General features: G+C 42.3%; 1 protein-coding gene across 2 annotated transcripts in view; it reads right to left on the bottom strand.

The window, feature by feature from the left end:
• LPGAT1 (lysophosphatidylglycerol acyltransferase 1) overlaps nt 1-9,696 on the bottom strand; it is a 91,169-nt gene extending 81,473 nt beyond the window's left edge. Inside the window, exons 1-2 of one of the 2 annotated variants that reach the window (XR_003965866.1) lie at nt 9,654-9,696; nt 8,501-8,765 (exon numbers count right to left, since the gene is read on the bottom strand). Coding sequence is in view for 1 of the 2 variants with exons in the window: in XM_030302240.1 (XP_030158100.1) it covers nt 8,501-8,738 (238 nt within the window). In the remaining variant the exon portion in view is untranslated. The remainder of the gene's footprint in view (nt 1-8,500; nt 8,766-9,653) is intronic. The other variant, XM_030302240.1, reaches the window with a different exon arrangement.
• Between the last annotated feature and the right edge of the window lie 6,252 nt (nt 9,697-15,948).

Here is a 15,948-nt window from a genome sequence, read left to right as displayed (position 1 = left end):
GTCACTACCACTATGAAGAAAATCACAAAGCATAAATATAAGAACTCAAGGAAGAAATGTCTAGGCAACAGGGATAGTGAAAGCATGAACTGATAGAACTCAAGAAAGAAACAGAAGAATACATAAAACCATCACAGAAATGAAGAAGAAACTGAAATGAGAACAAAGAGAGACAGTGCAGAAGACATGGTAAGAGACATTAAAGATAGAAACACACATATGAGGGGCGCCTGGGTGGCTCAGTCGCTTAAGCATCCAACTTTGGCTCAGGTCATGATCTCAAGGTCTGTGAGTTCGAGCCCTGCATCGGGCTCTGTGCTGACAGCTCAGAGCCTGGAGCCTGCTTCGGACTCTGTGTCTCCCTCTCTCTCTGCACCTCCCCTGCTCACACTCTGTCTCTCTCTCTCTCAAAAAATAGACATTAAAAAAAATTCTTAAAAACTCACACATATTAGAAAGTGTTTAAAACAATTAATGAGAAAGTGACAGATTAAAAAGGGAGAGCCAACAAATATAAAATTAGGTCGCCAAAAAAGAAAATCAAAACAAGCAAACTAAATAAATATTTAAAGATATAATTAAAGAAAACTTCCCTAAATAAAAGAGACTTAAAGCCACATATTAAAAGGGCACAGGTGAGCCAGCATATACTATACCAGCATATCTTAGTACAATTACTAAATATTAGACAGAAAGAATCCTTTCAGCAGATAGGCAACAAAGATAAAATCATTAATAATGGAAAAAAACAAGCTGGCTTCACACACCTCCACAGCAACAGTGAATGCCAGAAGACATTTGTATAACACTATATTACTCTAGGAAAGGGTGAGCCAAGGATTTTATTACCTGCCAAGCTGTCCTTCAAGTATAAAGCAACAAAAAAATGAAGTTCTAAACATGTTGCAAGAATAATTCCCATATTGTTCCCATGATCCTTATTGGGAAACCAGTAGTGAATGAACTTCAGCCAACCAAAGAATGACTGGGAAAAATTTCTGCAAAAGTCCTTGGGTTAGCATTATATATGTATTTAAATTATTTTTTTTTTCAACGTTTATTTATTTTTGGGACAGAGAGAGACAGAGCATGAACGGGGGAGGGGCAGAGAGAGAGGGAGACACAGAATCGGAAACAGGCTCCAGGCTCTGAGCCATCAACCCAGAGCCCGACGCGGGGCTCGAACTCACGGACCGCGAGATCGTGACCTGGCTGAAGTCGGACGCTTAACCAACTGCGCCACCCAGGCGCCCCAGCATTATATATGTATTTAACTGAAGAATTAAGACTAAAACAGAGGGAGATAAGGGTGATAAATTTAACATAAATATTATAGGCCTTGACAATGTATAAATGCAAATAACAAAAATTGGGAGCAGGAAGTATAATAAGCTTGCTGATTACCTTAACATAATAGCTGGGAGTCAACAGATAGTCATCTTAAAGCTCAAAAATCAAGTACTAGAGGTATACATAATATTATAAATGCAAATGCTATTGTGAATAAATGCTACTGAGTATTGACTAAGATTGGGTGATGGAGAAGAGAAAGGGGAAGAGAGAAGATTTAAACAGAATTTTACCTTTGTTCCTAGAAGAGAACTAAGAGTTACTATCAACAGAGAACTAAGAACATCATATAAAGCAACTAACAAGAGAAAAATACAAACCTTCCTAAATACCACAATAACAAAAGAGCAACAAACAGTGAAAGACCTAAAATTTATATAAAACAGGAAATGGGGCACGTGGGTGGCTCAGTCAGTTGAGGATCCAACTCTTGATTTCAGCTCAGGTCATGACCCCAGGGCCATGGGATTGAGCCTGCTTAAGACTCTCTCTTCCTCTGCTCCTCTCTCTCTCTCTCTCTCCCCCCCCACCACACACACACACTCTCTCTCTCTCTCTCTCAAATAAAAAAAAAAAAAAACAACAGAAAACATAAAATAAAATGCCAGAGTCCAAACAAAGCATATCTGATATACAAATATAAATAGATTCAACTCATATTAAAACAAAGAGGTTTACAAATTTACTCATAAAGTGAAAACCTAACTCCATGTTGGTTAGTAGACTACTTCTAAATCAAAGTAATTTTAAAAGTTTGAAAACAAAGAATGGGCAAAGAAATACCAGCCAAACAAACAAAAAGAAAGCAGGAATTGTTTTATCCAGCTCTTTTTGACCCAAGAATCTGTGGTCTTAACCACTACAAACTGCAAATACTGCTTCGTGTGTTCCTGGGTATGTGTGCATGAATGAGTATACTTTTAAAGAGAACTATCTAAATAAATTACTCAATTGTATATGATCTTTGAAATAAGACTAGATTCCAAACTTAAAGTACTGCCAGACTGCTGAGTTCAAGGCATTTAATACTACTTTTTCATATAAAAATCAAAACATTGTACTGAAAATTCCTTGCCTGGATTTCTGCCCATGATGTTATGGACCTAATACCATGCAGTAACCCTTCACTCTGTTGACAATCTATTGTCAAGCACTCAAAAACAAAAATCCTAATTGAACTGTCATTCTCTGTAAGGGTAGAGATTTAAGAAAGTGCCATTTCATTAAATTTATAGTATACTACAAATATTTCTATTGAAGCAACAGGTTTTTTTTAACCTCCTGCAGAAATCCATAGCAATGACATTGCTTTCGGGTGTTAAAAGCTGTAGTTTAGTAAAGAGATTTCAAGCCTCAGAAACAAAAGGACATACAGGTAGTAAAGATTAAAAGACTCTAGGAATATTATATAAAGATCAATAATGACTCTACCCGTAGTGACATCAACTCAGTTAGTGCTTAAAGGGAAATAACTGTGACCCTCTGTGTTTGAATTTCCACAACAATAACAAAAGGAAGGTATTATCATTATACCACCCTGCTAAGTACCGACCTGGTAAGACTGTTGTAGGCATTAAATGGCCGAGACGCTCAGGACACCGCTTGGTTTAATGTGTCAATAAATGCTAGCTAGCTAATATTATCATCACAAAGATACAAATTTCAAACTGACACATTATGCAAGTCTTTTAAATCTGATATAATTACTGATTATCCAGTTAACCCCACAGACAAGTACTTCCCTAGTGGAAAAAAAAAAAAAAAAAGGCATTTAAAGCAGCTCCGTCCCTAAGTTCCCTATTCCCTCTCTGCTACCACCTACCACCTGCATGAGATCAGGAGCCCTTCCTCTTTAATCCCATGGTAAATCTCCACTAGAGCATTATACCAGGATGTTTTCTTTGTTGGTGCACTGTCTTCCCCACCAAGGCTTCTGTGAACTCCTTACAGTCAGCAACTATGTCTTTTGCATCTCAGCATCTCCAGGGCACCTGTTCCCACATATAATAGAAGCTCAGTAAAGGTGTGTTAAATTAACAAATGTGACAGTGTAAGAGATGGATATATATATGCATTTATGTACATGTGTGAAAAACATGATCCAGCTCAGGGTTTACATTTTGTGGACTGCAATGTGTTTGCTATCAGAGGTTTCAGGAAGTTAGGGGAAGGAGGTGCAAGAAAAAAGGAATCATTCAAGAAATACTTAAGGGGAACTCTGTGAGCTTCTGGCAAGAAACTTTACTCTAGGGTTATAAAGACCACAGCTCTACCTGAGTTCACAGCGCTGTGGGCACTGAGCAGGTAAGGATCTCACCCCCACCAGTGAGCAGAGATGTTAAAGTTAAAGCCAGATTAAGCCATGTGACTCCCAACTCTAAACTGCAGGGCTCTTTCCACTAGAACAGTGCCTTTCAAATGTTGAGTGGGCTTATAGTAAAAAATACATCCTGTAGCACTCCCCAGTACAGATACACATTTCTGATCTTTTTATCTTCATTCTATTCTATTTCACTGTTTTTCAATGTTCAGCCTGACACACTAAATTGGCTTATGACTCAAAGGTGGAAAAATACTGCTCTAGGAGATATATTTTTAATCTCTAGAGTTTTGATGTCAGATAGAATTCCTAATAGTTTTTCTCACACAATAAATGTGTATCCCAGCAAAAAAGGTGAAACACTATCAAATAATCAAATAACCCACAAGGACTAATGGAGTCATGCCAGCTGTCACTTGGGGAATGGGGGGAAGCTAAACCTAATCTCCATCCGCTTTCCCTAAAGCCACAAATACCCAATCTGAGGGAAAGAGTGTTTTCTGGGCAGAAACAAACTGGTGGCAAGCCTCCTGACACCCCAGCTCCCTTCCACCAGACTATGGCCCAAAGACAATTATTCTATATAGAAATTCTGGGGGCACCTGGGTGGCTCAGTCGGTTAAGCGGCCGACTTTGGCTCAGGTCATGATCTCATGGTCTGTGAGTTCCAGCCCCGCGTCAGGCTCTGTGCTGACAGGTCAGAGCCTGAAGCCTGTTTCAGATTCTGTGTCTCCCTCTCTCTGACCCTCCCCCGTTCATGCTCTGTCTCTCCCTGTCTAAAAAATAAATAAACGTTAAAAAAAAAAATTTAGAAATTCTGGAGCTTCCACTTACAATGAATATTTTTTAAATGATTTTGTATAAGAGACTTTAACTAAAGGTGTTTGGATGGGGAACAATAAATTTATTAAAATAAGTGAATGGGGAGTGCCTGTGTGGCTCAGGTGGGCTCTTGACCTTGGCTCAGTTCATGATCTCATAGTTCATGATATCGAGCCCTTTGGGCTCTGCACTGACAGTGTGGAGCCTGCTTGGGATTCTTTCTCTCTCTCTTTCTCTGTCCCTCCCCCACTCTCTCTCTCTTAAAAATAAATAAATAAACATTTAAAATAAATAAAGTGAACAAAAATTGAACTATTTTAAACACATTTTATGTAAAAAAAAAACTCTCTGAAATTTGCCATGCTTCACTTAAATTGGGAGGAGGGAAGTGATTTATCCCAGATCTGAATAAAATATACAGAAGATCATTAGTTAAGCTAGTACCTCTTCTTGTTTGCTCTCAAAATATTAGGTCAAAGACAGTATACAACTTTTCCTCAACATGAGATGTTTGTACAGCATTTCCCATGAAAGGAAATGTGGTAACAACTACATCACTACCTAGTAGCAAGCTAGGGATGAACAAACTCCAATGTCCTCAGAGTTCTTTCAACAAATGTGTTCTCCTGGGGGTGCCTAGATGGCTGTCGGTTGAGCACCTGACTCTTGATTTCTGCTCAGGTCATGATCTCACAGTTCATGAGTTCGAGCCCTACATCAGGCTTCCCACTGACAGCGCAGAGCCTGCTTGGGATTCTCTCTCTCCATCTCTCTCTGTCCCTCCTCCATTCTCTATCTCTCTCAAAAATAAATAAATAAACTTAAAAAAAAAAAAAAAAAAAAAGAAATGTGTTCCCCTAGAAAGTCACAAACAGGCAGAAAGACCAGAAAATCTCTTTCTCCATGTTCTGGGTCCACAGGCAGTACTCCAGCTCTAAAAACACAAACTAAGTATAAGAATGTTCATTCAAGTTCTTTGACTGGCCTTGCCATTCACCATCCAAGAAGCAAGTCCGAGTTTAAAGCAGTAGTTTTTGTCACATTTGCCTCAAATTAAAAGACAATTTTAGGGCACTTGGGTGGCTCAGTCAATTGAGCCTCTGAATCTTGGTTTTGGCTCAGGTCATAGTCTCAGCATCGTGAGATCAAGCCCCAAGCCCCACATCAGCCTCCACTCTGGGTGTTGAGCCTGCTTGAGGTTCTCTCTCAAAAAAATAAAATAAATTAAAAAAAAAATTAAAACACAATTTTATAAGACTTTAACAAATCCTCCTATCATCCCCAAAGAAATCTGTTTAGAACTATGTTCAGAAAAATATTCTTTTTATAAAGACAAATGCATTTTTCCTAAGAAAAAGGAAAAGCCATACTTACTATTTATCAGATCTATCCAATGGAACTTTCTCTGGGGATGGAAGTGTTCTGTGTCTGTGCTCTCCAATACAGTAGCCACCACCCACCTAATATAGAGCACTTGAAAGGTGATTGATGTGACTGGGAAAGTGTATTTTAAGGTTTTTTTTCATTTTAATTAATTTAAATTTAAATAGCTGCATTCGCCCAAGTACCTACCTTTGGGATAGCGTAGGTTAGATAATCAACAAAAGCAGCAGAGCTGGCTAACTCACTTGTCTTAGACTCAATGTCACAATTTGAAAAAATGATATTATACACAAATATTCAATCTCCAACTTCCCAATTAACATTTCATTACTTAATATTTAAGTTGTCCTTAGAAGTGTTTTTCAACAAAGTTTGGCGATTTCTATTCTGAAATATGAACATTTTAGATCTGCTGAGCAGAATCCCTTTGGCAGTGTTCAATTTTCTGTCTGTGAAACTTAAGCACAGGGAAAGGAAAAAACTGAATCCCACCTTCCTCTTGATACAAAGGGAAGAAATGGAATACATAATCCAGACAAAGGCTAATGTAACCTCCTAGGCTCCTTCATGGGTACATCTGCTCACCAATCCCCTGCTTATGTTGCTTTAGACCCAGCTGTGGCTTTCCACAAAAGTCATTTCTACATTTGTTTGACCTCTTGATTGTGTTTCCTTATGATCAAACCCTCTCAAAGCATTCTACCTATTGGAAAACCATTTAAAATATAAACACTAAAATATTCTATATTTAAATGGTTAGAATGCAGTAGCCTGAAGAGAACAGATGCTTCAGAGAGACTAAAATATGCAGATCATGCCAGGACCACTTTCCAAGCAGGTGGCAAAAGAAACTGCGCAGTTCCACAGTCAGCAAGGGAAAGACACCACAAGAAAATATCCTCAGAAATGCCTTGCAGCCATGCTGTGGCCAAAGGTTAACTCACTTTAACTTCAAGCAGCATCACTGCACTCACTACAATCTCAAGGTCAATGCCAATTTTTTTTCAGCTTCTCATCATGCTAACACTTATACACAAACAAACCACACACACGGGCACAAACATTTCACTAATTTCATTGTGTTTAAGTAGAATGAACTTCTAGAACTCTAATCTATGAGTTGACTTAAAACTGGCCAACAAGTATACAATACAAAAAGCAAAGTCACGAGTACCACATATCATATTTGCGGAAGCTTAAAATTACACAGAACAAAGCGATTCTAAGACAGCAGTACTTCAGGTAAGAATTCAGCACCATAGTTGAGAACTTCATTTTTTCCCCCTCTACCACTACTACTGCTACCACAAGGTCCTAAAAGAGGACTAGAAGCTCACCTACTGTACCCAAAGGGCATGGGATCTCAACAAGACCCGTGACAGGGAAGCAATGCACACACTATCCCAGGAGCTTTGGGTCTTGCAGAATAATAAATAGCATTGCCAAAAGGAAAAAAGACTTCATCTGGGGCAACTGAGAGCACTCTGACCTAGCAAGAGTCCGTTGGACTCCATAAAAGCTATGTGTTGTCAGTCCTTTTTTTATGTATATGGATAAAATCTACAGATGCAGCCTGGGCAGGAAAGAAGGAGACAGAGAATTTAAAACGGGGAACTGCCATGCTGTGTGACCCCGAGAGCACCCTCATACCCTCCTCACTTTTCCAAGCTGTGAACTACAGACTCCACTGACCACAGCATCTGCAGCATGATCTCTAAGGAAACTATCAATTATAAAATCCTATGATAACAGCCTCAATGTCTAAGACAAATGCTAGAAACCTCAATGCTTTTTTTTTTTCATCTTCGTAATTCTTAGGGGGAAAAAGTCAAATGAATATAATAAACAAAGAATTTTCACATCAGAGGCCCAAGTTCTCAAAGCACATAAGGCTTATAAAGAGAAAATAAAAATAAACGCTACTTCTCATTTAGTTCTTTAAAAGTCCACTTCAGAACAGCATTAATCTGGCTCCCCAAAATGCAATTTAAAGGCAGAAATATAAATCTACTTAAAGACACTCAGAACATAAATGAGTTTGGCATAGATAAAACTTAATTCTTATATTTAATATTCTAATACACACGTATGAGATTAAAATATAGATTCTAGTAAACAAAAGAAACATACATCACAGAAAGAAAGCCATGTTTTGCTTGACTCAAAATGTTAACACAATACTACATTAAATGAAAAAACTTATTAAACTATCTTAGCACAAATATGGCCCAGTCCTTTTTCTAAATTCCTAATGTGTTTATGGGCTAAATATGTCATCTCATTTTATAAGCCCTCAAGTCCTATATAACCCACTCCTATTCCTCTAGGTGAGCCTTGGCAGACCGGTTTGAATCAATGTCAATCACATTAAAAACATACTATTTAAGGAATTTATCAGGATGTAACTATGAAATTATACATCTGAAAATATCATCGTTCCTAAATTGGGATTCTGAAAAAAAAAAAAAAACTCAATAGAATTGTTTTCTATTTATTTTTTTAATAGCCAAAGCATCAAGGCGTCTTCAACCCCAAATGTAATATATATTTAATCATGGCTCCTGACTTAGGCATAACATTATAAATTGTTTCATACGCGTTAAACAAAAGTGCTCACACTCTTACCTGTATATCCAGCATACCATCCCCAAGAAGCCACCATTCCTAAAAGCCATTTATACATGAATCCTTCAATATACCAGAACCGCTTACTGTCCAGCAGTCGAAGGGGCTGAAGTACAATTACATAGCAGAGGTAGGATAAAAGAGCAACCAGGTTGTTGGCGACCATGAAGGCAAACCTCAATAGGGCTTTCACCAAGATCCAGCCCAGCCACGGAGCTTCTTCCAAAGTCACAGCCATTCTCACATGGGCGTCCGTCCTGTCTTTCTGAGGTGAAAGAAAAATTCATTTAAAAAGGAAAATGGATCATCCACATCCAAATAGTCACTAACATAGAAATCGCCTCTAGCACAAAAACACGAGAAAAATCGAGGGTCTAAGCTTTCGCGGTGTAGTACCTCGGTGATCTCTCCGGGAAATTCCAGAGGGGGACAGAGAGCGAGGGAGGAGGAGCCGCACAAGGTCAAGGGAGCTGTTCACGGAGGCACAGGGTATGTCATAATATATTTAGCAAACGATAATACTATCCCCACTAACTAATCAGTGGCCGTCCCCGCACCGCGCCTCACTGCAGTCTGCTGTCTGGACTTTGGGGAGGAAAAACAGACCCACTTGCTTCAGACCCCCTCAGTATTTCCAAACTGACGACACGAGTGAAAGGAGGCTGTTGCAGGGACCCGATCCCCTTTCCCAGCTAGGAGAACCTGGGTACCCGAACCACTACCATTCCTGCACATCGATCGTGCCTTAGAACGGTCTCTCGCCTTAGCAAAACGAGTTACGCTAACAATGTTCGTTTGCGGCAAAGGGGTTTTTGTTTAACCTTTGACTCAGGGTGAAAAAAAGGAGAAGGGCCTAGAAAAGAGGGCAGGAAGGTGAGAGGAAGAAAGTGGGGGCTAAGACAGCGAAAGGAGGAAGGACGGGAGTAGGGGGAGGGGAGCAAAAACCAGAAGGAGGTGAAGGCACGGGGGGCACAGATGAGAATGAAGTCCCGGACCGGAGGGCAGGCAAGCCAGGGATGATGTTAGAAGCGCGGAGGAAGAGGCGACGGCAGCGCTCGGGAGGGGGTTGGGGGGGTGCGGGGGGCGCCCGCAGCGGTTTCCGCGGCTGGGGTTGGGGTCGCGGCGGCGAGGGCGGCTCGCGCGCCGGGCTCACCTCGGCTGGCGCGGACGGCGGGCGGTGGAGCGCGGGGGCGAGCGGGGCCGGGGGCCGGCGGCCCGGGGCGCGGTGCTGCGCGGCGGCGGCGGCGGCGGCGGGTGTCCCCGGCCGAGGGGTCGCGGTCATGGACGCGGCGGCGGCTGAGGCGCGGCGCGAGCGGGCGCGCGGGCACCCTATAACCCTCGCGGTTGCCTGCGGACAGAGGGACGGCGGGGACTCAGGGGCCGGACCTGTCACCGGGGCGGGTCCGGGGAGGCGGGCGGATGCCCCGCGCCCCCGCCTCCTCCTCGGGGCCTACCGCGCCCTCGTCCCTCATGCCGCCGCCGCCGCCTCCTCCCCGGACCGCACGACGACGACACCCCTTCCCCGCCCCCCCCCCGCGCCGTTCCGGGCCCGGCGCCGCCGCAGCCCCGGGCCTGCGCCCGCCGAGCCGGAGGTTACCTCGGGCGGGCCGGGCCCCGGCCCGGGCTGCGGGAGCCAGAGGAGCCGGAAGAATGCATGGCCGGCGGCGGGGCCGGCGGAAGGAGGCGGCGGCGGGGCCCGGCCCCGCTCCGGCTGCGGCGCGGCCCGCGCCCGGTCCCCGCGGCGCTGAGACTCGCTCCCCGGGGCCCGGCCGCGTTCGCCGGGGTGGCGGGGAGGGGCGGCGGGGAGGAAGCGGCGGGAGCCGAGACTTCGGCGGAGCCGCCCCCAGAGCGCCCTCTAATGAAGGCTCGGCAGCCGCCGCCCGCGTCCCCGATCCCGCTGGTCCTCGGGTCCCGGCCCTTGGGGCTGCCTGGTCCCTAGGCCGGCGGGACCTCGCCGAGCCCCGTTCCCAGGAGGAGGGCGGCTGAGAACGGTCTGGTAAGGAGCAGCTGTCCTTACACCACACAAGGAGTGCCGCGGTCCGATCGAGAGCCGCCTTTCAGACCACACGGCCGGTTCTCATTGTTAGCGCTCTCCCGCGTCGGACCAACCCATTACTGCCCAAACTGGGAAGCTGTCTCCTGGAAGGCTGGATGCCCTCTTTCCTTTCCTAATAAAACCCAGTTGCTCTCACGGCTTCTCTTCTGAACCTCCCCAGAGTATAAAGGTCTAGAGTTTAAAATCAATTCATCTTAAGGGTCAGAATTCCTGTTTCTGGAGAACACCCAGAACAGTAATGACAGTTCCAATCGCCCATCCACGTCCCCACCCCCATCCCCCTAAAGAAAAAAAAATAGGAATCCAGTGGGAATGAGTGAGTGGTCTACCCAGAGACACTGAAATTTAGTTAGTCAAGGAGGGAAAAGCACTTAGGCAGAGCCTGCCACTGAATAAGTGCTCAAAAAATAGTGGCCATAGGTACCCTTGGGCAGACCAGGTCACTCCTGGGACACTGGAGCTGCATTCTGTTTCAAATTCTGGACGGCCATAAGGAGAATAGACAAAATGACCCAATGACCTGCCCACTTGAACATTCTCAAATGGCCTACCTAAATTTCAGCTTAAAAAAAAAAAAGGGATGATATCCCTTAATCAAATTTGTTAATGGGTGGGGAGCAGTTTTTACATGTCCCTAAGCGAACTGCCACGTTTAAATCAGAATGCCACCTATTCTGTTTTGATGATATTTGTTACTGTGTTTGCTTGGGACTCTCAACTATTTCTAATTCCCTCCTTGGTCCACAAATGAAAGAAAGAACATTCACTTTTATGCCGTATGAACGAATACCTTCTATTCCCATTCCCTCCATTCTATTCCCTCTATTCCCATGCATGAAAGCACAGAGCCTGGCTGAAAGAATTGATTAGAATTCCTTTCCACCTATTATTAATTTGTTTTATTTATAGATGTTATTTATCTCTTTCACTAATATATACAGTTGTGTGGGGCATAAAAAGGGGTAGACCCTATCAGAGAACTTTCCGTATAATTTCAACTAATGTGTAGCAATAGAAAAGTTAGATATGCCCTTTCTATTCCTTTGTATTTTCTCTGAGAATATAGGTACCAACATAGTAACATCTTTAAATAAATCTCGTGAGAGAAAAAATATTCATACTGTAGATTATTGTTGTTCAAAAGATACCATTATATTCTTTTTTATTCAAGTATAGTTAACATACAGTGTTATATTAGTTACAGGTGCACAATATAATGATTCAACAATTCTATACATTACTCATCCCAGTAAGTGTATTCTTAATCCCCTTCACCTATTTCACCCATCTCCCCACCCACCTCCCCTCAGCAACCACCAGTTTCTTCTCTGTAGTTAAGAATCTGGGTTTTGTTTGTTTGTTTGTTTGTTCATCTGTTTTGTTCCTTAAATTCCACATATGAGTGAAATCATATGGTATTTGTCTTTCTCTGACTGATTTATTTTACTTAGCATTATATCCTCTAGATCATTCATGTTTTCGCAAATGGCAAGAGTTCACTTTTTATGGCTGAGTAATATTCCACTATGATATATATCTTCTTCATCCATTCATCTATGGATGGACCTATGGTTGCTTGCTTCCATGTCATGGCTATTGTAAACAATGCTGCAATAAACATGGGGGTGCATAGATCTTTTTGAATTAGTGTCTTTGTTTTCTTTGGGTAAATAAATACCCAGTAGTGGAATTGCTGGATCATATATGGTAGTTCTATTTTTAGTTTTTCTAGAAACTTCCATACTGTTTTCCACAGTGGCTGCACCAGCTTGCATTCCTACCAACAATGCATGAGGGCTCCTTTTTCTCCACAGCCTTGCCCGCGCTCATTATTTCCTATGTTTTTTAGTTTAGCTATTCTGACAGGTATGAGGTGATATCTTACTGTTTTGATTTGCATTTCTCTGTTGATTAGTGATGTTGAGCATCCTATCATGTGTCTGTTGGTCATCCGTATGGTTTCTTTGGAAAAATGTCTACTCATGTGCTCTGCCCATTTTTTAATTGGACTGTTGGTTTTCTTGGTGTTGGGTTGTATAAGTTCTTTTTTATATATCATTATATTCTTAAGTGAATAAGATAGGTAAGGCATGGATTCTATTTGATCTATCCCATTCAGGATTCCTCATATGCTGGTAAACACTCGCTGACACTTAATATGTACAATGGGATTTATACTTGGTTCCTGGATCACTGAGAATCTGCCAGAGCACAGATACACCAGCACTTGCTACTATGTAATTAGTACTAGCCAGCCAGGCCCAGAAAAGGTCCAGAGGTTGAGCAGGACCTTGAATAGTGGGTCTCAAACTTTAGTATGCAAAACACCTTGGGATGTCTATTGAAAGGATAGATTCTTGGACCTCACCCCAGAACATGTTAGTACTTCCAGAGGGGTCTGGAGCCTGCATTTTGAAAAGTATCATAGGTAATTCTGATGTGGGTAATATGCAGACCTTACTTTAAGAAAACCTGACCTAGAGGTATCCTGAGATAATTACATTCTTTTCTAGACCCTTCATAATTCTACATTATTTGATCGTATCTGTTCTGATCTGTATTAGTCAGCTTTGGCTGCTATAACAACGTACCACAGACTGCGGAGCTTAGACAACAGAAATCTATTTTCTCACAATTCCCGAGGCTAGGAGGTTAAGATCAAGGTATTGGCAGGGCCGCACTCTCTCTGGGAAGGAAGTTCCTTCCCAACAGGGTTGCTTTCTCCTGAGGCCCTTCTCTCTGGTTTGTAGATAGCTGCCTACTTCCTATGTCTTAACACGGTTGTTGCTGTGTGTGCACATGTGTCTGATGTCGGTCTATTTCTGTGTATCTCAATCTCTTCTTATAAGGACACCAGTCACATTGGATTAGGGCCCACCCTAATGACTCCCATTTTAACTTAATTACCTCTTTAAAGGCCCTCTCTCCAAATGCAGTCACATTCTGAGGTCCTGAGGGCTAGGGCTTCGATATATGAGCTTTAGGGGACACAGTTCAGTCATAACTGTGTCAGTTCAGTCATAACATCATCCTTCTACTGTTTACACTGCAGAATTTTGCTGTTTAAGTAGCTCCTTATGGAAGGGATGTAGAAGCCCTAATTCTGATTATTTTAACTGTTCTCCTCTTGACTGGCTCCTGCCTCATTAGACTTTTCTTGAAGTTAAGCAAACAAAGCAATACACCATATTCCAAGTGTAGATATACCCTGGTCTTTTGTTGTCCAGGGTGAATAAAAGGGCTTATTTTTCTAATCGCAGCACATTCAGTTTCAAGCCAATTCAGTACCTACAATGGTTAGGAATCTGCATTTGAGCTGACTTCAGGGAACAATATCAGATGATGCTTTATTTATTGTATTTCAGAGTTCATTCTAGGTATAAAATACCTACCTATGTAAACCTTTTCTTTCCCCTGTTGCCTTTCAACCCACTTAGGTACCCTCCTGAGATGTTTTTTGTTTTTTGGTTTTTTTTTGGTAGCTTATTTCCAAAACAGCACAGGCAGCCAGATGTATAAATGCTTTGAATGACTGTAACAAGAAGTTTGAGAAAGCCAGTTTTTCTAGAGAGATCTGTAGAAAGCAAGAACCTTCCTCAATAGCTCCCTGCTACCTTAGAGCTATGTTTATCAAAACACAAACATTAAGTCAAGAATTTGAGAGCCTTCATATATCCTCCAATAGGGGAAAGGGGAGAACAGACGCCACCCTATATGTGGCTATAGCCACAGGCCTTATAGTTTCGGTTTCAAAAGCCCACATTTGGACCACAAGAAGATGGTCCGTTGGAGGAGAAATATGACTTCTTACATTTCCAGGAGTCTCCAGACACTTTAAAACAATCTAACCACAACATCTCAGAAGGTTTGATTCCACCCGTCTGGTCCACATACACCTAACAAAACTAGGTTATAACCAGGAAGGGACTCCCTTGGGCAGAAGAATCCCCCCAGGCTCTCTCTTTTCCTAGTAGCAATTACAAAAACATTTCACCTTCCCCGGGCTGCTCTCTGCACTGGAGCCCCTGTGACTATTTCCTGTCTAAGGGGAAGCCCCGTCGGCAGTGTTATAAGTGTAGGATGACTTCGCATGGTTCCTCCCCATCACCAGAGTTGTAAACCAGGCATTAGCACCCCAACAGAATCAAATTCTGACAGCTGTCGGCTTTAACTTCAAATCAAAAGGGAAATATATATATTATATTAATATATATATTAATATACATATAAAATATATTTTTTTCTTTTATATTAGTGTCAGTAATCATTTTATATGAAATGTATTAGGGATTATAGCCTTAATATTTTTTAGACAAGTTGGGTCAAATCATCAAGACTTGACTGCAGCTTGATGTAAGTCATTTCAGCAACTTTTTATTAACAAGGTTGGCCCTAAACAATATTGTGAAGTAAACAATTCTCTCTTCTTGTCTGCACCCCTCTCCTTTTCAACTTCCTTCCCTTTTCCCCTCTTAATACTAAAGTGGTCCCTAGTTTCCAGAAGGCACTGAAGACCCTGCCTAAGAACCCCCATACACCCACACCAGACAACCCTCCAAGCTGGAACTTTCTTTCTTACCTGTCCAACATTGCATTTCCTTGTTTCAGCCCTGTCTTTCCTATCTAGTGTGGTAAACTAATCCCTGCTGAGCTGCTCGTGGCTACGTGTTCCCTCTTCCTAAAGTCTGAACACTTTATAAAGGCCCTCCTAAAATCCCCTGAGCCTTAATTCATGTGCAGTGGTAGATTCTCAGGTACTGTAGTAGATGAGTATTCTTGTAAGATATTTTGGAGAAGGCTATTTCAGCAAGTTCTTCTCCTGACAAAACCTAGGAAGTCATGTAGTACATCTATGAATAAGACAGATTCAGATTTAAAATCGTATTTTCCTGGGGCGCCTGGGTGGCTCAGTCAGTTAAGTGTCTGACTCTTGATTTCAGCTCAGCCCCGCCTCCTGCTCAGCACTGGGTGTGGAGTCTGCTTAAGATTCTCTCTCTCCCTCTGCCCCTCCTCTGCTCACATGCTTTCTCTCTCTCTCTCTCTCTCTTAAATAAATAATTTATAAAATTGTATTTTCCTAACATAAGAGCCTAAATAATGATGTTATTGCTGATTATGTTAGAATGGTAATAATAGCTGATGTATCGATCACTTTCTACATTCCAGGCCCCGTTCTCAATGGCATACCTGAATTAATTCATTCAGTCTTCACAAAGACCTTATAAGGACCGTATTGTTAGACATATTTTATGGATGGAGAGATCAGATGGTCTGCCTGGCACGTGGCAGGGCTGAGACTTGATTTCCAGTTCTCTTGATGGGTTCTCAGGCTCCAGAGCCCATGCTTCTGACCACACACTATACTGCCTCTCTGAGAGAGATTGGTGGAAAA

The sequence above is a fragment of the Lynx canadensis genome, chromosome F1 (assembly GCF_007474595.2).
Source record: "Lynx canadensis isolate LIC74 chromosome F1, mLynCan4.pri.v2, whole genome shotgun sequence".
In the NCBI taxonomy this organism is placed as follows: Eukaryota; Metazoa; Chordata; class Mammalia; order Carnivora; family Felidae; genus Lynx; species Lynx canadensis.
The sequence above is the reverse complement of the archived record's forward strand: the minus strand, read 5'-3'. Positions and strand labels throughout refer to the sequence as shown.